This window comes from Hippoglossus hippoglossus, chromosome 15 (assembly GCF_009819705.1).
Source record: "Hippoglossus hippoglossus isolate fHipHip1 chromosome 15, fHipHip1.pri, whole genome shotgun sequence".
Classification (NCBI taxonomy): domain Eukaryota; kingdom Metazoa; phylum Chordata; class Actinopteri; order Pleuronectiformes; family Pleuronectidae; genus Hippoglossus; species Hippoglossus hippoglossus.
The window spans coordinates 18298655-18319718 of record NC_047165.1 but is presented as its reverse complement, the minus strand read 5'-3'; the positions used below and the strand labels follow the sequence as shown (position 1 = coordinate 18319718).

The 21064-nt window shown below is 41.3% G+C and overlaps 2 protein-coding genes across 3 annotated transcripts; both read right to left on the bottom strand.

Moving 5' to 3' along the window:
- Window positions 1-2688: 2688 nt before the first annotated feature.
- On the bottom strand, window positions 2689-5711 carry LOC117775106 (androgen-dependent TFPI-regulating protein). The gene is made up of 6 exons (XM_034607964.1): window positions 5414-5711; window positions 4830-4955; window positions 4644-4745; window positions 4427-4542; window positions 3285-3436; window positions 2689-3168 (listed from the first exon to the last, which is right to left on the bottom strand). Exons 1-6 carry the CDS (start codon window positions 5564-5566, stop codon window positions 3131-3133), a joined length of 687 nt encoding a protein of 228 aa, XP_034463855.1. The 5' UTR covers window positions 5567-5711; the 3' UTR covers window positions 2689-3130.
- A 1478-nt stretch (window positions 5712-7189) lies between these two features.
- On the bottom strand, window positions 7190-16413 carry fam83ha (family with sequence similarity 83 member Ha). Of its 2 annotated transcripts, none has more exons than XM_034607962.1 (7): window positions 15908-16413; window positions 14110-14561; window positions 13844-14008; window positions 12528-12652; window positions 10080-12353; window positions 8318-10040; window positions 7190-8221 (listed from the first exon to the last, which is right to left on the bottom strand). In XM_034607962.1, exons 2-7 carry the CDS (start codon window positions 14551-14553, stop codon window positions 8210-8212), a joined length of 4743 nt encoding a protein of 1580 aa, XP_034463853.1. In that variant the 5' UTR covers window positions 14554-14561; window positions 15908-16413; the 3' UTR covers window positions 7190-8209. The 2 variants fall into 2 exon arrangements, with proteins under 2 accessions (XP_034463853.1, XP_034463854.1); XM_034607963.1 differs by having other exon boundaries at window positions 8318-10004; window positions 10089-12353; window positions 15908-16412.
- Between the last annotated feature and the right edge of the window lie 4651 nt (window positions 16414-21064).

Genomic DNA, 21064 nt, shown 5'->3' with positions numbered 1-21064 from the left:
CGCAGCGCAGCGCCGTTCTCAAGCGGGCAGCCGCCTGGCTGTTCACACGGGACACGCATTTCTCCGCGCTGGTCAGCCCCATAGACTATGTATATAAGGTCAGCTCGCAATTCTGCTTTCTCCGCTTGTTGTTGTACCCGTTGAATGTCGGGGTTCGGGGGTAAATGATGGTCTTCATAGCCCCCCCCCCCCCCCCCCCCCCTCTTTCTCTCTCTGTCTATCTGCTTGTGTGCTTGTAGTGGATGGGCAGAGGGGGACATTTAATTATGTGATTGGGAAAATTAAAACTCCAGGACAACAGAAAGGGAATACAAAGTATGGGATGCATATTTGATCATTTATATCATATAAAATATGTAATTTATATCGTTTAAAATCATGGGGGGAGAGGGGGGAGGGGGGAGCTGGCTCACTAGCATTTAAAGGAACAGGCACTCAAAACAGGTCACTCTGTGGAGGGCTGTTTTATACAGGGTAAAAAGGGTGCTGTTTGAAATGATCCTTGTGGTATTTTGACCAAAGTATGTTACAGACATTTCATTAAGACCCCAAGGAACCATATCAACTTGTGGTAAAATGGGCATGCTATGTCCCCTTTAACAAAACCGCACCCTCTGTGGTAGGTTGCGAAACTAAGTCATAGTGAATCATATCCCTTCCACAGTATCCGCAACTGGAAAAACTTATTCACACCCTTTACTTTAACAGATACATAAAATAAAAAAAGAATTGAAAAAATACCACAACTAAAACCATTTAAACAAAATGTACTAGTAACAAATCACAGTAATCTAAATGCTAAGAATATGGCTTTGGGGGATTATAAACTGTCATAAAATATTTTATTGAACAATTGACCTGGCCTGTAGCAGATCAAGGTAGAGCCAGACTGAACTACTTTTTAAACTGTTGGCTTGTTTATAACATTGTAATGTATGATATACTCTCTTTTATAACATAATCATATTTTGTTTGAAAAATCTGAATAGGCAAAGTAGATAAATGAACAAAACTATTACCATAGTCCTTCTTAAATGCACAGCCAGGATGCAAACGAATTGATGTTATCAATTTGATGAATACATATATTAATTGGTTATTTTTGGTTATACTTTTATATGTATAATCTGTATTAATCCTCAGTAATACTACATAAAGCATTTTATTTTATTTATTTATTAGATTGACAAAACAATATCAGGAAGACAAAAAAGCTCAAAGACACTTGACATATAGGATAAAAACAGAGCAAGCGGATAAAGATGAATGACGTTAAATATAAAATACACGTCATAATCACACATATAATGGACAGGCGGGGATTTATTTATTTATTGTATCTTCTCAATGCTGCATCATAGGTCATGGGCCAGTTACAACTCTTCTCCTTTGTTGGTATTTAAAGGTGACAATAGAGACATAGTTTAAACTGCGTAAACACTAAAAGGGACCTGTCATCTTTTCACAACATCAGCCCATCTTACGCAGACATTTACGTATCCTTGGTCTCGTGGTTAGCACCTTCCAGACTCGGCGCTTCCTGAAAATGTGGTGTGTCCTGTTGTGCTGGTTCTTCAGGGGTGTTTACCCCCGTGACAGTGTCAGAGCAGGAGGAGCACAATTGGGGCACATAAAGTGACAAACCAGCATATGAGCAGGAGGACAGAGCCAAGAGGAACAAACATGCTGCACTTACTCGGAGTAAGTTAATCACACCTTCATATATATCACTTCAGTCTTTTAGCAGAGGATGAGTATCCATGTTAAGTGTTTGTGTAATGAGGACTGTGACTGACTGTGTGTTTTTGAATTTGCAGATCATTGCTGGCCTTCTCTTAGTCATAATGTGCTTTTCAAAAGGACTTAAAGACGTGAGTTCACATTCACAGTGGTTATCTTGTACACGATGGAAGATTTTCTGTTCTAAAATGTAATTTAGATGAATATTTAGACATAAATCAGCCATAAGGAAACAGACAAACAAAGACAGCAGTGCGCCTGCTAAAGGAAGTGAGCACTGACGGGAAGAATGAAAGTGAAATGATTCATTATGTTCCACAGGGAAATAAACCTAAAAAAACACAGCTGCTGGAGTTCACCACCAACACCACCAACAACAACAAGAAGGTCAGTGATCATATACAGTTCAATTCTGTACTTACTTATAACAGTTATGAAATACGATAAATATCTGACTTCTATTTCAATTTATTAACAGAAGGATCTGAGTGAAGAGGACGTGCATTTGTTGGCCAAGATCCTCTCCCTTGGATTGGTGGATGCAGACCCCAACTATCTCCAGCATCTTAAAGGCTACAGAGACTTGCATGTTGGCTGATTTCAGCTCAAAGAAAGAAAGAAAGACAGACAGACAGAGAGAGAGAGAGAGGGACACAGCTGTTCCTGGAGATCTCAGTGGACTTGGGATGACATTGTATCAAGGCTGTTCATCATTGAGTGATGGATTATACCGCAAGTCAAGCGATTCTCGCAGATGTTTCATGATAAATGATGCGCATGCACTTTATTCAGGTCAAACGTGGCATTGGTAATCAATTAGGAATATTCTGCCCATTGCATAGAGGGGTGATAACACTGATGCTGGATCATCACTGCTGGTTTATTGCCTCACTAAAACCTGGATGTGGAAAGAGCTTCTGACACTTTATATTTATTACATTCTTTTTCTTTTTTTAAATCTAAAATTCTTTTGTCGGTGACACTTGCTTTATTGGGCCTGTTTTCATGTTTGAATTACATTATTCAGGGATGCTTTGCAATGATAAATACTGCTGGTTAGTAAGACAGACTATCTTACCATAGCTACAATTGGCAGACACATCTAAATGTTGAGGTACTGTTTAGTAACTAATGTAACACAATGGGAAGAGTCATAAAGCCAGTGAATATGTATTATACTATCTATTAAGATTTGCTCACATAAGCCACCACTGGTCAGACCAGACCAACAGATGAGAGTAATAAACTCAACAATGGTGTATTTGATTGTTTTATATATTCAACTCTTTATTTGTAAGAGCAAGAATTTGTAAATGCTTTGCTCAAAAGTAAGTATGTTCTTGCTTTGGAGGATTATTACTATATTTAAACATTTACATCCTGCAGAAAGTTACTTTGTTTTTGCTGCCATTTTGTTCATGTGCTTACCTGGAGAGACAGACAGACAGATAGGCAGACAGAGAGACAGACAGACAGACGGATTAGGTGCAAGTTAGCTCAAGTGCAGGTATTTGTCTCCATTCATGCGTGTCAAGGTCACTTACTCCACACGTGGCTGTTGAACTTGTCCCCCAGCAGGTAGAACAGGGTCACCACAGACATGTTAAAGAAGAAGAAGCCCAGCAGACCAGACGTGCTGAAGTGGCCGAGGAGGGGATACACCCAAATCCCTACTGACAAGTACACCCATATAATCCTGCAGAACGTTTTCAGAGAGAGAGAGAGAGAGAGAGAGAGAGAGGTTAAAAATAATAAGAGCGTTTCCTGGTATCACCGTATCTATCTTGTACTGTCTTGTCTTCACGGGCCGTGTACTGTTCTGTCTTGTGCAAATATTCACTGGCAGAGTTTCCACCCGTTGACACTGATGATTATGTCAGAAACACAATAAAACAAATCTTATCATCATCCAACAGTGTTTTTACTGTTTGCTGCACGAGACAGGTGAAGATCCACAGGCAGAGTCACAGTTTGTGAACCAGAAGGAACAGAGGTTCAATGCTATCAGCCTCAAACTGTTTGTGTTTTTGAACTATATATAAAGATGGACAACATGACTGCTGACCAAAAGTGGAGCCAAATTAGCTTGAATGCCCCCTTGTGCTTGGCTGCATTATACATAATAAACACTGCCTCCTCCATGTTAGAGGATGGGACATGGACCAAACTGAAATATGTCAAATAATACGTCAAACTGAATTTTCTCGAAAATGGCTTCTGTTATTTTTGGTAGTTGTCATCACACTGATGTATGTTCAAGTGTTTTCAGCTAAGTTTGGTCTTAATTAGTTATTCGATGCTATAATCATGGGATGAAATGACATGATCCTCCACGATCAGTACTGCACAAACTCTGGCTCCTAATGACGTCAAAATTGAAAATAGTGGCACCCGTATACTGGATATATAAGTTTTGTGCCTCCGGAGGAAGTGGATAAGACATGTTGTCCATCTTTATTTACAGTCTATGGTCTAGACAATCCATAGTAGAAACTCTGACACCCTGAGACAATGCTGTGCTTTTAGAGTCAGATGTGAAAAAGAGAAGGATTTTGTGTTTTTTTGTGTGTTACTTATTTAAGTAACACACAAAAAAAACACAAAATCCTTCCTTAATTGGTATTTACCAATTAAAGTTTGGAAAGTCTCATCATGATTCTGCTGCACATGCTGAGTCATCTCTCACCAAGATAAATAAGCCAAGCCCACTCCTCCTAACGCTGCCAGCGCGTGTTTCGTCTGTGGGTAGATGTGTGGCTGCAGCATCACTTCTCCAAGTAAAACGGGCAGGACAAACGTATGCTGAGAAAACAGTGGTGGAACAACTCATCATGTGTTTATGACTATATATATTATATCATATATAGTAATATTTAATTTACAAAGAAAGAAAGTTTACTGACCATAGCATGGTTTATCCACGGAGGGAAGAAGGTGTCGATAGTAGCAGGGTAGACTAACTCTCTGTCATAGGCAAAGATCATCCAGAAAAGCAGAACAACAAACTAAACAAATGCAGAGAAGAGAAAGTTAATGCATAACGATAATTAAAATTTTGCTTTTAAATGTTATATTTCTGTATTTCTCACCATGCCTACAGGGAAAGCAAACACAGAGAACAGGAGGTCTTTACATCTGCTCAGAGTATTCTCAGATTTTTTACCAGGCTGTAGATCGTTCACTGCTGCCAGTCCAAAGAAACACATCTGCAATAACTGAAATATAATCAAGATTATTACTCTTCATCATCCTTTTTACCTCAGTCATGGAGGTTATAGTGTTCTACTGCTTGTTTTGTTTGTCTGTCGGTTAATCAACAGGGATATAACAAAAACTACAAAACAGATTTCCATGAAAATTGTGGATATGGTATGGGTCAGAAAAAAACATTGTTTCTCTAACATTGGGAGATTTTTACACATTTTTCTCTGAGAGTAATTCATGGATCTAGGAAAAAATCATGCATATTTAGGGGACTGATATTTGTGAGTGTGTGCAATTTGGTGCAGATCCAAATAAAAATCATATCTAGTGAAGTTAAATGTGGTTTCATAAGGGGACTGCTGGGTCTCAGCGGAGGTATACACTCTACTGACAGTCCCTCTAGTTTATATTTGCAATATATATTCATGTAAGCAGATGTATTACAAGTTAATAGAGCTATTGTACTCACCAAATTCAAAAACGTGAGGTACTTCCAAGGTCCTCCATAAACAAAGATCCCTGCTGGTAACTCCTCTCCATCCTTGGCAGCGAGGGTCTTCACAACAAAAGCATACCAGCTGAATGCAGTGAGGTGATACACTCTCCTCAGGGTTGAAGACATTCTAACATAAACTTATACTGGTCCCCAACAAACAACCAAATAAATTGAACACAAGAGAAAAACTAAAACTACTCTTTAAAACTGTAGCTTTTCCCTTCAGTCGTGAGGAACCTCCAGGCAGTGCAGGTTCTTTAAAGATTAGTGTAATTCAGTGTGAGCTTATAAAGACATTTGTGAGCGATGGAGGCAAAGCAACACTTCCAGACAAGAGACCCACTGTTTCTTATGAAACATAGGAAGGAGCCCTTTGTTCATTACCGTCGCGCTGCAGCATGTGACTGTGGGAAATTTCCTTCATAGTGACAGCTTAATCGCTCTCCTGGTGTTTTGCAAGAGAAGCCCCCTAATGTTAAGTAAAGTAAAGATGATTATGACAGGAGAGAGGAGAGGAGGGGCACAAGTTCTCCATCTTTTCAATAATACGAGCTTGTGTGGTGGCAGAAAGTGACCTAAAATACTGAGGTGAGCATCACACTCAGTCCCACCTGTGTATGGAGGGGTAGAGATACTTACAGAGACCTAAATGAATACTTGAATATCCTGCTCAAGTCTTTATGAGCTCATAGGAACTTGAAAAACGCGTGAAACTTGGAATTCAGGCTAAAACCACAGTTTTGGTTAAGATGGTGAGTTTCTCATTCACTCGGTCTCACAAAATGCAGAAAAAAGTTTCAAACAGTGAAATAAGTTAATAATTGCACCTTTGGTTAAGATGGAGGCTGTCTTAATCAATCAGTTACATAAACAGCAGAAAAACTTGTTTGTGTGTGTTTGGGTCAAAACAGCTCTGAACACATAATAGTCCCACATGTATCATGTAATGACAAAAAATAACATTTGTATTTCTAAAATAATGCAAAGTTGTGTAAAGAGAGTGAAACTAGATGAGAAGCTTATGTATCTACAACCATGTTTTTGTGCTCTTGTCAACATGGTCACAGATTAGTGCTGCAGTAACATTTAGCCTGAGGGGGGTGCTAGAGCAAACGTCATTGAGGTGACACATTCATGAGACCTTAGTGTACACAGGTTGTGTAACTTTGGGTATGTTATAATGATGTAACCATATGTTTCTCCTGATGTAATCCATGTACATATGATTCTATAATATGTAGTTCATTGCAATCAACAAAAATATGTGCAAATATGTGCAAACTATCTGTGAAATGGCAAAACAACTTGCTATAAAAAGAACAAGGCCAAAGATCAACTCAAGAAAAGGACACATTCAGTAATATACACAGTAAATGACCTTCAATCATGTCAAACCAAGAATAATTTGAAAAGGTTTTTCATGTCTGCAGTGTTCAGAAATACATTAAAACAAAAGTAATCAGTTTCCACAAAAGTATATGATAAGAAAAGCATGGGTGTAAATAATAAGATGATGAGGCTGAATTCCATTTAGGATTCATTGTCCCTGAATTGTGCATGTTGGCTCACTGTCACTGTTATGGTGGTGGAATAGAATGGAAACATCTAATAACAACTAAAGTCACAATATCTGCTGTGAAAAACACAAATCATGATACTGTATGTTAATTATGATACTTTACTGATTTAAATGAATAAAGAACTTTGCTTTTGTAACATCAGGCACAAACGAGCCAGAAAAAAAACATATTTGTAAGAAATTTTATTTACAAATGACAAATGTTGCTGAGGACAGGCATCATGAATCAGGCGTCATAAACCAGTCACACACTCACAAGTGTGTAACTGTTGTACTCTACATACTGTTCAAATTCAAGGAGATTTCAGAATTTCAGGTATGACAGCTTTTCGTTTAAAAAAAAAAATCACTGGGTCAAGAAAAGAGTTGGTTGCAGCACAATACAATACATGACCTCATAAAAACTTACATATAACACATTTTCACTTTTGTGTTTGTTTCACAAATCATCTAAATAAAAATGTATTAACTTTCCTATGTAACAAATACTTTGGGTGATTTGGCTGAACAAGCAGGTTTTAAGACCGACATTAAACCTCCTTTAAGTTAATATTCTGTAGAAAACATACTGTACAATGTGTAATGATTAAACAGTGACACTGCAGGTAAATCATGTTTAAGCTGGTATTCTGCTTCAAGGGTTGAGTCAGATGACAAAGAATTTAAGTTACAGTTTATTTACATCAGAACAATAACCGCCTATCATGGATACGGGTTTACAGATCCACCTTTTACACAACTACATGTCAAAATCACCCTCCTTTGTTTAACACGATAGAGAAATACTATCATTCACAACAGTATGTTACAGTTTTACCAACTTAAAATCACCAATTTACCTAAACATCACATTTACTGTAAAAAAACAGCTGACACTTATGTCAGTGCTGTAAAAAAAAAAGGCAAGGACAGGCATTGCACTTTACCCATGCAGTCAGTAAAATACATTTGATCACACACATATTCTCAGTCCATGTGCTTTTCACACTGGTAGCAACGTGGAGCTTCCCCACAGTAAGTTGTCCTTTGGTACATGTCATGTGGCAGCAGGATCGTTTTCTTTAGTATCAGTTTCACCGTTTGAAAGTTTGGGTTTTTGGTGAGAAAATGTCTCGGCCATCATTCACACTTTTTTTACACGAGTTCACCTTCTTTCTACTTTATTCTCTTCAGCAATCTTTGGATACCAGTTAAGGTGCCATCTGGAAAAGATGCAGAGACATGACATTTCTTAACACAGATGCATCTAAATGCATTTAACTAGGTGAGGGTACCCGTGGTGTTGTGTGTATTCATACCTCAAATCGACTGTAAACTTTCCTCTCCTTCCTCATGCTCTGCATCCTCTCCAGCAGCTTCTCCTTCTCCTGTGTTGACTTGGACTGTGCTCTGCTCAGCGTCCCTCTCTCTTTCTCCCGCTTGGCATTTTTGTCAGCTTCATCTTCTTTCTCGTCGTCGGTGACAGGAGCCTCTTTTGTGGCCTCGTTCCTGCTCTGGCTGTTGGCAGAAATCTGCTCCAGGAGCAGCTTTGTGTCGTCTCGGAGGTTGCTGCATGCGAGCACGTTGGCTGTTGATGACTGGTAGCGAGACTGGCTGGTTTTCGGCTGCTTGGACTGTTGTGACGGAGGAACGGCTTCGGTTGATGTGTTCTCCGGGCAGATGTTTTGGCTCAATTGTTCATTTTTCTTTTCACTTCTGACAGACTCCTGCGTTATACCATTATTGACTTTGTTTTTGGCCTCGACATTCTCAGGTGTTTTCTCACCAGGGTCGGGCAAAGACCCTGAGTCTTTGCTTATTTCCCTCTGCTGGTCTAATTTACTATCTTCAGCAGGTTCAGGCGGCTCTGAAGGTTGGCTTTCTAAGGTCACAGATTCAGGTGTTGGCTCTGGCTCTGTTAAAATTTTTACAGTTGGGCTAGAAGTTTCTGCAGTATCATTTGAGTCTGTCGCAACCTGCTTTGGAAGAGAGAGTGTGCCTGAGGAAATGTTGGTTTCTGCTTTTTCAGCCTCAGGGGACAAAACTGCCCCAACTGACTCACTTAGAGGAGAGGAAGGGGATGGTGTTCCAACAGGAGTGGGAGTGACAGATCCTCTCAGGTTAAGTTCAGATGGTGGGGTTGCTTGTGTCAGTGCATCTTGTGGAGATGCTTTTGATGTGGACTGGGAAGCATCAGCAGTGATGTCTGGTTTGACAGGAGAGCATGTTTCTGATGGGGTATCAGGCAGGAGGTTGAGAGTAATAGTCTTAATTTGATCAGGGCTGGAAGTGGAGCTTTTCAGATCAGATACATTAGGTAGAGCTGACTTGGGTGATAAAGGGCTAGGACTTGGAGATGCGATATCAGATTTGACGTCCTCTGGTGATGCAAGAACCTCAGTCTTCTCTGCAGCAGTTTCTGATTTACCTACATCTTTTTCTGGAGGTGTGGGAGCACATGATTCCTCAGAGTTTGTCTCTGTGGTGGACGTTAATGAGGATGTGTCTGGTTCTACACCAGTGGTACATGTGTCAGGAGAAATTTCCGATTCCAAATTTGCAGAATCCACTTCTGAAGGGGTCTCAGAGGACGTCAACAGGGAAACAGACTCTACAGACTCAGAGGGTGTTGTTTCTGCAGTGGTTTCTTTAACTGTTTGTGAGGTCTCACATGGTGAGGAGCTGACAGATTCCAGTTCTTCCAATTTATCCGATTTTGGAGACAATATGCTGGATTTGGGGGTTGAGCTGGAGTCCTCTTGGGTAACATCAGAACATAAAGACTGTTCTGGAGTGGAAAGAGGAGCAGAGATAGAGGTTGGAGGACTTGGACGGATCTGTGCACCAGAATCTGACAGGATGGGATCAGAGGAAGAGCTTTGAACTGAAGGGTGAGAAGAACTGATCTCTGATCCAGTTGGTTGTTTGGATAGCGGTGCAGGTGAAACCTGTACTGGTTCAGGTATCTGGGTTTTAGAATCCACTGCAGCTGATACCTCCACTGAACTGGGAGTGAGAGAACTGGACTCTTTTGAGGTAAAATCACAGCTTGAGATTTCACTTTCATCTGTACCCTGTGCAGGAGAGGAAACATCAGCAGGTGCAGCGTTTGTTGATGTAGGTGGATTACTTAGGCTACTCTCTGGTACAGCAGGTTTTGACAGCTTTGAGTCTTCAAGAGAAGATTTAGTCTCTGCAGAATCCAACAAAGATGATGCTGGTGTGCTGATTTGTGGCTCTTTCTTCTTTGAATCAGTAGAAACTCCCGTTTGTTCCTCTTTACAGCTTTGGAAAGTGCTGGGATCATTTTCAACAAGACTATCCTGCTTCTTAGTCCCATCACTGGCCTCTAACGACAGACTGACTGATGACTCACACTCTTGTGCGGATACTGTTTTCCCTGCATCATCTGCAGTAACATTTTTTTCAGACACACCCTCAGATGATGACGTATTAGTCATCTTTTCTGGAGCAACTTTTGGACCAGGTTCCTCCTTTTTAACAGTGGTCTTGTTTTTGAGATCAGTTGGATTCATCTGAGCCTTTTCTTTGCTCTTTTCAGCCTCTGCAGCCTTTTCTGCTTTGCGCTCTGCTGCCAGCTCTTTGAAAAACATGAACCTTGCATCAGGATCATTCATATCTCTATATGATGAAGTGCTGAGCACAGATTTGGGTGATTGTGCTGGCAGCTCAGCATCAGGAGGCTCCAGCACTGCACTGTTTTCTGAAAGATCCTTTGAATCTTGTACCTTTGATGGATCTTTATCATCCGCTTTACTGTTTCCATCCTCTGTCTTGGACGTTTCTGTGGCTGAGTTATCAATAGTGTTTGACTTTATGTAACGGCTCCATTCAAAAGGTTCTCTCGCAGCAGATCGCCTTTTTCCCAAAACCTGTGAAATAAAAGGCAGTTTTGTCTGTTCTGCTTCGTTTTTGTCACTTTCCTCATCCTGTTGCCCTTGAGCGGTTTTGGTATCTTGAGGAGCGTGCTGCTGATCAAGTGAGCTGAATATCAGAGAGGATCGTAACCTGGAGCTCCTTGGTGTTGCAGCGTTGTACTTTCTCCGGAACGACTCCTCCCTTAGAAGAGGGGTGGGTTTGGGCTCTTTCAGTTCCACTTCCTCTGCCTTTTCCACTTCTGCTGTGGACGATGACTCTGAAGATGTTGGTGTGGTTTTGGTTTCTGCTGCCACTGCAGGAGGTTCATTGGGCCCTTTTTTAGGCTTCTCTCGCATAGTGGTTTTGATATAGCTTGGCATCTGACTTGCCCTGGGTATTGCAGGTACCTTAAACTCTCTGACGTTAGGGATTTTAGGAAATGTTAAATCTACGCCTGTAGATGTTTGCTGTATGGGGTATGAAGTCTCTTCAAAAGGGTCTGGTCCCTGAGGTGTTGCCATAGGCAGGCCTTCATCTCCCGGATTGTCACATGCACTGAGGTATGAGCTAATCCTCCAGCTTCTCAGCCCTCGTTTCACCGAGGGGTCCTTGCGGTCAGTGTTAGGCCCCCGGGAAAACTGCTTCTGATCTGTTGGGTTTGAGGGGGTGGGAGACGTTTCACTAGCATATGGCTGACCTAAACTCTGTCTTCTATGGTGAGGTGAACTTAACGGTAAATCTGCTGAAGGTAGTAATTTATCCGAGCTCTGGTCAAAGTCCAAATTTCTGGTGGAGGATAAATAGTTAAGCACGGGGTCAAAGCCATCAGGTGGTTGTATCTCTTGTGAAATAACAGGTTCAGAGTATTGATCTTCTGAATTAAAGTCTTGATTCCAGAACTTGTCATAGTCTGCTTCTGGTCCTGGTATAGGCGCTGGGTAGGGTTGCTGCCCCCTGTGAAACTGCCTTCCCTGGTTCTCAGGCTCCTGCACTCCCTGTTGCTGCAGGAACGGGTGAGAGAAACGACCCTGAACACCTTCAGCGTAACTGTGACGTTTGAAAGCAGGATTGTCGAGCATGGTTATCCTGGAGGGGCCCTGATCATAAGGCTGTTCCATGCGAGGTTGCTGGGGGGAAAATCTACCTGAAGGGCCCTGTGGGGCTTCCTGTCTTTTGAGCGGCATCAATCTCCAGTCCACGTCCATACGTTCATCAAAGGAATGTCTCGTCCGTTCCTCTAGATGACCAGTGTCCTGCGGTAGAAATTTCCTGGGCTCTCTGTACAGTGCAGTTCTTTCACTTAGGTATTGCCTCTTTTGTGAGCCAAAATCTTCCATTGGAGCAAGCATTTTTTCAAGCATCAGCGGCTGAGACTGAGCAAACAGAATCCGAAACTCTTCATCAAAGGTCGATACCAGCTTTCCTAGGAAAAGGTGCGCCATAGAGCGGTGGAGCTTCTCAAAAGACCACATGAAGCTGGACAAAAACAATAAGTGGGAGTTAATAGAAGCACTTCAATCCAGTTTTGTAAAACAAACAGATGCCAATTGAGTAAATCCATGAAACGCGGGGTTTTTTTTTTTTTTTTTACAAATGTGTGTGTCAAATTCTAGAGGTGTGGCTTTCTGTGACAACTTTTAATATCTTCACCTGTAGTTTCCACTCAGCACAGCCCTGCAGTCTGTCAACAGGAAGCGATTCATCATCTGACCCTTGAAGGTTTTCCCTGAGCGACATTGATACGTGACGCCGGACACTGTTCTCACACGTAGGAACTGCAACACACACATGAAATCACCCAATCATGACGCATATTGAGACGAAATAGCACATCTAGTGGCGTTATGTGTTGTTAATTACAATTCAAGCTAGGTGGCAGCATTGCATTAGCACAGCCTTTGAGATCAGGAGATAGAAAATGGCTGCATTTCAACTTCTCTTTTACAGTCATATGCAGTTACTGTGATTTCTTTGAATCTATTCGACTGTCTATATTCACTGTATATATCAGGGACAATACATATTTTTTAACATGAATGTGAAGTAAAGCAGGAACGTAGAAACATATATGGTTAAAAAAACTCCACATTAGTGCTACAGGCATAACCAAGAGCCACAAAACCCACAAAGTGAAAGCAAACATGCAGCAACTGACAAACACAACAACTCAACACACAAGACAAAACATCAAATGTCCTTATGACGGTATATAGTAAGATTCACATTGCCTGATGTAGCAACATGAATGTGTAAAAATTGTACATTCACTGTAGTTTGTTCAATAACTGTCCATCAAAATTGTGTAGTAAATTTCTAATAGTCAGGTCAGTTGGAGCTGGTGTGTACCTCCTGTATTTGTGTTTGTCATGAGTGGAGAAAAACCAGTAAGAGGTAACATAAGTAAAGTTCTATATTTATCTTAGTGGGCAAATAGACGCAAGAAAAGCCCAAAAGCAGCCATGTTTCATCTATGTGTGACTTCCACATTCCTGTCAGAGCCAGAGCCAGAGCCAGTTTATCAAATAAGAAAAACAGGCCGCAAATATGTAATTTTACTTCCCAAAATATTTGGGCACTATAGGTTTTAGCAAATATTGGTCAAACTATGTATTCGGTGCTCAAGTGAATGTTTACAGCAGCAACTCGGTGTACATGAAAATGTCTGTGACTACAATGTCCATGTTCGTCACAGTCAGTGGAGCAGTTGTTTTTGGAGCTTTATGACGCAGAGGAACCAACAATACCAGACTTAAGAAACACACAATACTTGCTAGTAGTAGGATCAGTTCATTCATGTTTTTTTTTTTCAACTTTTCATTGAATTTGTTTATAACAACAAAAATAAAGAACATCACCAGACATATACTTTAGTAGTTCAAAGTACAAATACGCATATTTTGTGTTTTTATCTGCTAGTCAAACTCTAGTCAAAGCTGTGATTAGTGAAGTAGTGTTAAAGGACTCACTTGAATGCTCTGTAGATCGACCCTGCAGTTGGTCACCATGTTGACGAAGTGGTGTGTGTTCTGCTCATCTAAAATGATGTAGACGGCAACATTCCTCATGGCAGCATTGAGAATATCCGCAAATATGTCAACATCAGTAAATATGTCCATCACCACAGCAATGACCTGAGAAGATAAAACCACAAACAAAACCAGTGTGAAAACAAAACTGGATGACTCAGTCTGTTTGGCATGAAGGTATCTCGTAGAGGAAGTGAGAGGCCGACCTGCTGAGCGTTCTTGATGAGTCGCCGTGCCTGCTCCTTGATGCTCGGCATGTCAGGCTCAGGGGGGCTGACCAGTGTGGTGATCTCCGTGGGCCCGACGAAGTGATGCAACTGAGGCCAGCCGAGGTCCAGACCCGGGACGTCCAGGTCCGAGTGGATCGGCCAGTAAGTGTCTGAGGAGCCATCTGCCCCGGTCTCCAGAAAGTGTTGTTCAGGGTGGTTGCTCTGATGAGGGACCTGAACAGAGTCCTGGATGTACTGAATCTCTGGCGTGGACAGGAAGTCCACCACATCGGCAAACTGGAGGAACTTATAGTAACCTTCCAAATCCTCCTCAACCAGTGAGTCGATAGCTAGGCGGTACTCTTCCCGATAGTGAGGAGGGAGGTAGTTGGGGTCCAGGGGGTTATCCCCAGAAGAGGAACACTGAGAGCGTCGTGCCATACTGAAGACTAGAGAGGGCGAGAGGAGACACAGTGAATGAATTATCTCGGCCAACAAGGTTGTTTTGTTCACTTGCTTGTTTGTTGGTTGGTTGGTTTTTTAATCAAGATTACACAAAAACAACTGGATGGATTTCCACAGAACTTGTTGGAAGGTTGCAGCAGACCCAGGAATTTATTTTCACTTTCTTTAACATTGTGACATATGGCTTTTTTTCCAACAGTTTCACTAATTTCTCAGAGAAGCAAAAAAAAATCGGGCATGTTTAGGGAGTGTGAAATTTGGTGCAGATCCAAATAAAAAACTGAATCTGAGGAATCTAAATGTTTAAACAAAATCTAAATTCATACGGGAACGGTTGGGCCTTGGAGGAGCAATGTGCTCTACTGAGTGCCATCCTTATTGAATATAGAATAAATCATTTCCACACCACACATTTGTTTCAGCTGGACAGTGTTGAACTCAATTCGAGCTGAAATCATCATCATCGTTCATCAAAAATCTGATCCTCAGTTACAGTGTTGAATAAGAATGCAATAAGAGGGTCAGATTACATTTTGAGGACGTCACCTTGAGCTCTGGGAACCAGCTATGGGTAGTTTCTGACACTTTATGAACCAACATACTAATCAGGAGAGAAAATAAACAATAATTGAGCATTGGCCCTAAATTAAATGTCATTGTTTATTTTCTTTGAGAAGATATTTCACTGTGACACATCATGTTGTCACTTTGCTCAATTCTATGGTTGAAAAATCAATGCTTCAAAGTTAATAAAAGCAACAAAATACATGACTGCAGTGGTTTGAGAATCAGTTTGACTATCTAATGGGTTTTTGAACGCTTTAGCCAAATGGAGATACAATGTCAACATCGGAAATTCTACAGCTCAAGCCTCATTAGAAACTTCTGAAGTCGGTAGTTTGAGCTCATCTTGATCTCAGATCTGCAAATTCCAGCCATTATCTCCGTGATCAGACTCGCAGCAGCAGCTCGGGGAGAAGCAGAGGAATCTGACCACAGGACAGATGATCATGGGTGCGGCTCCTTCTTCTCAACCAAATAACCAAAGTCTTCATTTGCAAGTTCACGTACAGCCACAGAAATGAGGGCCAAAGGAAACGACGCGCTCCAAAGAAAACACACGGGGGAAAAAACAGAAAAACAGGAAGAAGGGATTCAGAGAGTAAACTACCGACGGAACGGTTTAGGTGGAGGATAGAAGAGTTAGAGCAGGAATGTACTGACTTGTTTCCACAGATGTGTCACGTCACAGAGCTGAAACGCAGGTCTGCGTGGATCCATATGTTACACGTCCCCTCCTCAACTTTACATTCAGATCACACTGACTCACCTCAGCGATTCCGTGGATGTGTCAATCTTCTCCTCCCTCAAACTTCGAACCCGTCATCTCATCTGGTCTCTTCCTCCATGTTTTACTTTTCCTCCCGCGGTTGCGTCGCTCCTCGAGTCCACCGGGGACTTGTCGAAAGTGTCCGTGTTACGCCGCCTTTCCCCCCCGTCGTCACCAGCGGAACCAGTTTGCTGTCATGCTCGAGGCATGTTGGCGAGAATGTGCTAGAGACTCAGAGGCTCCCAGCGGCTCTGAGGGAAACTTCTCTGTCGACACACTTCGCCCCGCCTCGACCGGAGCTGTGCAGTTTGCGGAGTGTCCATGTTCCGAGTCCCGAGGCAGCGGAGCTCTGCACTCGGGTTACTGTCCCACCGGGGATCCACTGGTCTGACCTGCGGACAGTAAACCTGCTGCCTCAGCCTGTTTGGGTTTGACCGGTCCAACGCACCTCATTAAAGCTTCGCTCACTCATGTCTTATTCACACACTCACCTGTCCTGCACGTGTCGTGCACCAGGGGCGGATCGAGGATTTGTCTACATCAGGGGGCCACACAGGGGCGGGGCCAGGGGGGGGCGGCCCAAGTTCAAACCTGATTGGCCCCTGAAGTTCCCCTGTCCTGTCCTCAGTCTTACAAAAGAGGAAAAACTAGTCAATAACAATACTAACAATAGATGTGACAATTTGTCAGGAATTATTTTTTTCCAACCTTTTTTAAAGTTCACCCTGTGCTTGCAGAAGGAATAATTTTGTTAATATTGTCAATGATGTAAACAAGGAAAGATGTGCACCCAACCGAATCAGGAATTTTGCATGGATGTTGGACATATAATTGGCCCCTATGTGTACATTTTAACCCCTTAATGGCCCCTGATTTAGAAAAATCCTTTTTGTCCAATTATATGTCCAGTTTTTTACTAAGAACTATATAAATAAAGTGTATTATTATTATTACTTTTATTATCAACAAGTCATGACAAACAGCCTTGGGGTCCCAGACCCATAGGGTCCTGCAATGCTCCAGGTTAACCATGATTGGAGATTCTTTAAATGTCCATTCTTTTTCATTTTGCTTCTTTATCTGCTAATTTAATAATTACTTCTTTATCTGGTAATGGTTCAACTAAAGCGAAAAATTATATTTAGGTATTTTTGTGGAGGGGTCATGAGTTAAAATCTAAAATGGTGAACAGATTATGTGGTGTTGTTCCAGTCTCATGGACCACTTAAAGTGCTTTACAGTACGACTCAAATTCAGATACACATTCATATCGAGCTTCTTCTTCAGAATGCAGAACAGAGGTATCGAACCACCGACCTTCTAAATTATGGACAATGTTCTCTACCTCCATGGGGCAACGTCAGCTAATTAACCCAGTTGTGGTACTAAACCTTTTGTAAATGGTGACTCATTAAACAGTAGTTTGTAAAAAGGGTGGCACTCTGGCATTAAGAAATTATACCTAATCATAATTAAATAGATTTCTTACTATGATGCCGATGTCAATAAACCACAATGATTGCAGAGATGATTTCTCAGCAACAATCCTTTGATGGAGGTGACGTCTCGTTACACAAACAAAACAGCGGAGCAGCACAAAGTGACCAAGACAAAGCCTGAGTGAAAGGCTTCCTCTGCAAACATGGTGCCATTCATTCTTTTCTTCATTGACAATCTTCTTACAGTATTTACAGTAGAGGCCATTGACTGAGGTAATGACAGATCGGCTATGTAATCTTTACTTTGTGGTTTATTAAGAGTGTGGAAGCCTGTGAAGTTGGACGAGGGCCATGTATTCCAGGAAAAGAACCTTGTATCTCATGTTTTCTTAAACCCTGAAAGGAGAGAGACTAAATACATTGCTTTTCATTTAAGGGTTGTTCCATGCTCACAACTAAAATAGCCTGATCAGGATGGAATCCAATGTTACTGTAAGAAAGGGAAGTGATGCAACATAGCGGCTCGAGTGACTCAAAGACAATCCCTTATTGTTCCATTTAAGCACCACCCAAGGCACACAGAGGAGAAGTTGCACTAGAGGCATCAAAATGAATACACAGTCCATAGATAGTTGCTACACGACATACCATTCATCACTGCTCTCGTTTAACCCCTGTGGCTTGCAGAAAAAGAAATGCAGAGCTGGTGTCCTGGTTTTTGGTTTTGTGACTAACAGCATTTCATTATGAAACACACTGGAGCCATCCCCCTCCATAAAACATCTCCAGGAATGTATAATTTCATTGGCCACAGAACCTGATATGATTTATGTGATAACACAATGTCAAAATGAACCGTTATTGTTGAAGGGCAGCAGAGGCTTTGTATTGCCTGTGGTAAACAAATGGTAAAAAAAAAAAGGAGTTGATAAGATTCAAGCGATAACATTGTCTACATGGGGGCCTTGTAAAATAAGTCTGGCTCACCCAAAGTATTAAGATACAACTCATGCCTGCAGATTCATCCTGTCTTACTCTTAAGTGATGGGGTTGCTGCTCCACATTGAGTCATATGTACTGTTATAAAGAATATGATCCTGTTGACTAATCAACATGATCATCTGTAGATGTGACTAATGCAACCTGAGAGGTTTGGTCTCTAATGATCGTGCCATGTGTCAGACCCTCACCAGCTCCCATGTATCAGCTGGAACAAGCTCAGTAGATAACACGCTCTTGATGAAATATTTAATACTGCACTTGATTGAATGAATGTGACTCTGTAAACTTTTGTTTTAGTTGAATCGACAGTAACACAGCAGAGGGGGATATTTAAATTCAAGGCTTGAACAGCTAACAGAAGGAAACTGTATGACTTCAAAGTAATAGCCGAGCACTGATGCAGCTATGATGAATATAAAAGAATTGCTGAAGGTGTAGGGTGAGGCTGCACAGGTATTGGCAGGTTTTTCTTTCATGAGGGAACTCACTGTCTAAACTTGTCAAGTAGCAAAAAAAGATGATTTTTAGCCACGTTAGCTGTTTAACTCCATGACTTCAGCATAGACTGAAATAACTTGTTACAATTATTGTAAAGGTTGGCCATGAAAATGTGAATATATATTCATGTTCCCCAGACGATAAATCCCACTGAATGTGATGATCTCCAGACTTTTCCTCTACTACCAGCATGAGGTTGACAATGGTTTTGAATGAAATGTCTCTTCAACTATAAGATGGATTGCTCTTAAATTTGGTTCAGACGTTTATCTCCGCTCTCAGAAGAAATGCAGGCCTGACATCATTTGTTAACTTCGCTGATGGCTCAAATCTTCATCTACTTTGTCCAGTATTTTGGTTCAGGGCAAAAAATCATACCAGCCCCAACCTTACTTTGTGTTAATGCTAATTAGATAAAAATGCTACACTAAGATGGTGGACCATGTAATCATACATTTTCTAACGTCAGCATGTTAGCATTGTCTTTGTGAGCGTACTTATCTTAGCTTTCATCTAATTTTAGTGACTGTAGAAACTTGATCAACTGTAATTATGTGTCTGTGTGTGAACAAAGTAACTCAACAACACATGGACAGATTTTCACCAAACCTACCCTCTGGAGAAATATTATTCCAGAGGGTATCACCAGATGATAAACATTTGGAGCTGATCAGTCAAAGGACAAGGTCAAGGCGAACAAAATGTGATCCTCCAGGCAATTTCTTTAAAGATATCTTTACAAGTAATGATGCTTGAGAGACAAAACTAATGCTTGTAATGATCCAAAAAATTATTTTATGATAAATGATAAGTGACGTCATGTAGAGGTCACATCTTATACAATTACACCATGCATGGTTCCCAAAAAATTTGAGATGTCTCTGCATCATAAAAGGCTAGAGACAACCTAAAGCTTGTATAGATGGAAAAATATTCTCATGATCATAGGAAAGACATCATTGTGACATCAACATGAGGATAGGAAATAATGTCATATAAATTAGTAATTCATTAACTGTTGCAACCAATAACATAAGAGATGCAGGTTACCCAATCGTTTGTTGCCATAAAATGTCAATTTTATTTTAGCATTGCCTGATTCAAGTCTAACTTTACAATGTGTGTGCAGGGTGTGCATCACCCCTGTAACAATTTTAATTTGTATCTTTGGTCAGTAGAACTACAAACAGTTGCTCCTAAAGTACTTCAATTCTCCAGTGACCAAACTTTTTTATCTACCTGGGAGAGTTCATCTTTTGTTTATAGCATGGGGATTTTGTGATGGTGATAATAAGGCGAGAGCAGGAGGAGGAAGAGGATGAGAAAACAGAGGAAAAGGGAAGAGCAGCAGCTGGAGAATCTATTTCTGCACGCACCATTTGAGGGAGAGGAAGAGGAAGACTTAGCAGTTCTCGAGGAGGTGAGATCAGCCCGTCCTGTGGAGATGATGGAGCGGGAATTAAGAGGATGACTAATCTGCACCGTCTCAAACAAACGTGTCACTACACTTGAACTGGACTGATGACTTGCTCTAACACATAGTTAATACATTCTTATCAACCTGTGATTCAGCTGAGATTATGAAATTCGTACATATTTATGTATGAGTCAAAAACTACAGGCCTGCCATGATTTGATTTTAGATTTAATCTGACATTTAATCTGACATGATTTTATATTCAGAACGTGTGAGAGACTGCCCTCATCATAGAGGAAAGACAGGCTGGACTATATTTATCACTTGGAGAGGCCACGACAAATTCCACAGATGATTGTATACCTACAACATTTTGTGTCTCTAAGAGATGCTGTACACGATTCAGTGTCAGTGATCGCTGTGCAGTCTTTTGTCAGAGGAGGCAGGGGCTGTGAGCCAGAGATCATTACCTCGCTGGTTGTGAGAGGAGCAGATATAAACACGTAGGTGAGACAAAACCACACCAGTACAAACAACAGGCTCCTGTCAGTGTGAAATGTATGGACACACAGCAGCATGAAGGTGAGGAATGGTCCCAGGTTGTGTTTAAACCGAGGTGAGTTTGAATGGGCTCCTTTGGTTTAACATGTATTTGGAGGCCATGTTGGGTGGTGCACACTTTGCTGCAACTGGATACTGACCTCACTTCACACAATGGGTGTACTACTCGGCAGCAGGTGTGTATTTGTATCTGATTTGAATGGCCCTTTTTTCAGTGTTTGCGTATATTAAAATGTTCCG

Coding starts and splice junctions, on each gene's coding strand:
- LOC117775106 (XM_034607964.1), bottom strand. CDS start 5,566: ATGTCTTCAACCCTGAGGAGAGTGTATCACCTCACTGCATTCAGCTGG. Junction 4,543..4,643: donor CGTGGATAAACCATGCTATG/GTCAGTAAACTT, acceptor CTGTTTTCTCAG/CATACGTTTGTCCTGCCCGT. Junction 3,437..4,426: donor GGCTTGGCTTATTTATCTTG/GTGAGAGATGAC, acceptor AACGTTCTGCAG/GATTATATGGGTGTACTTGT.
- fam83ha (XM_034607962.1), bottom strand. CDS start 14,553: ATGGCACGACGCTCTCAGTGTTCCTCTTCTGGGGATAACCCCCTGGAC. Junction 14,009..14,109: donor TCATCAAGAACGCTCAGCAG/GTCGGCCTCTCA, acceptor TTATCTTCTCAG/GTCATTGCTGTGGTGATGGA. Junction 12,653..13,843: donor TCGATCTACAGAGCATTCAA/GTGAGTCCTTTA, acceptor TGTGTGTTGCAG/TTCCTACGTGTGAGAACAGT.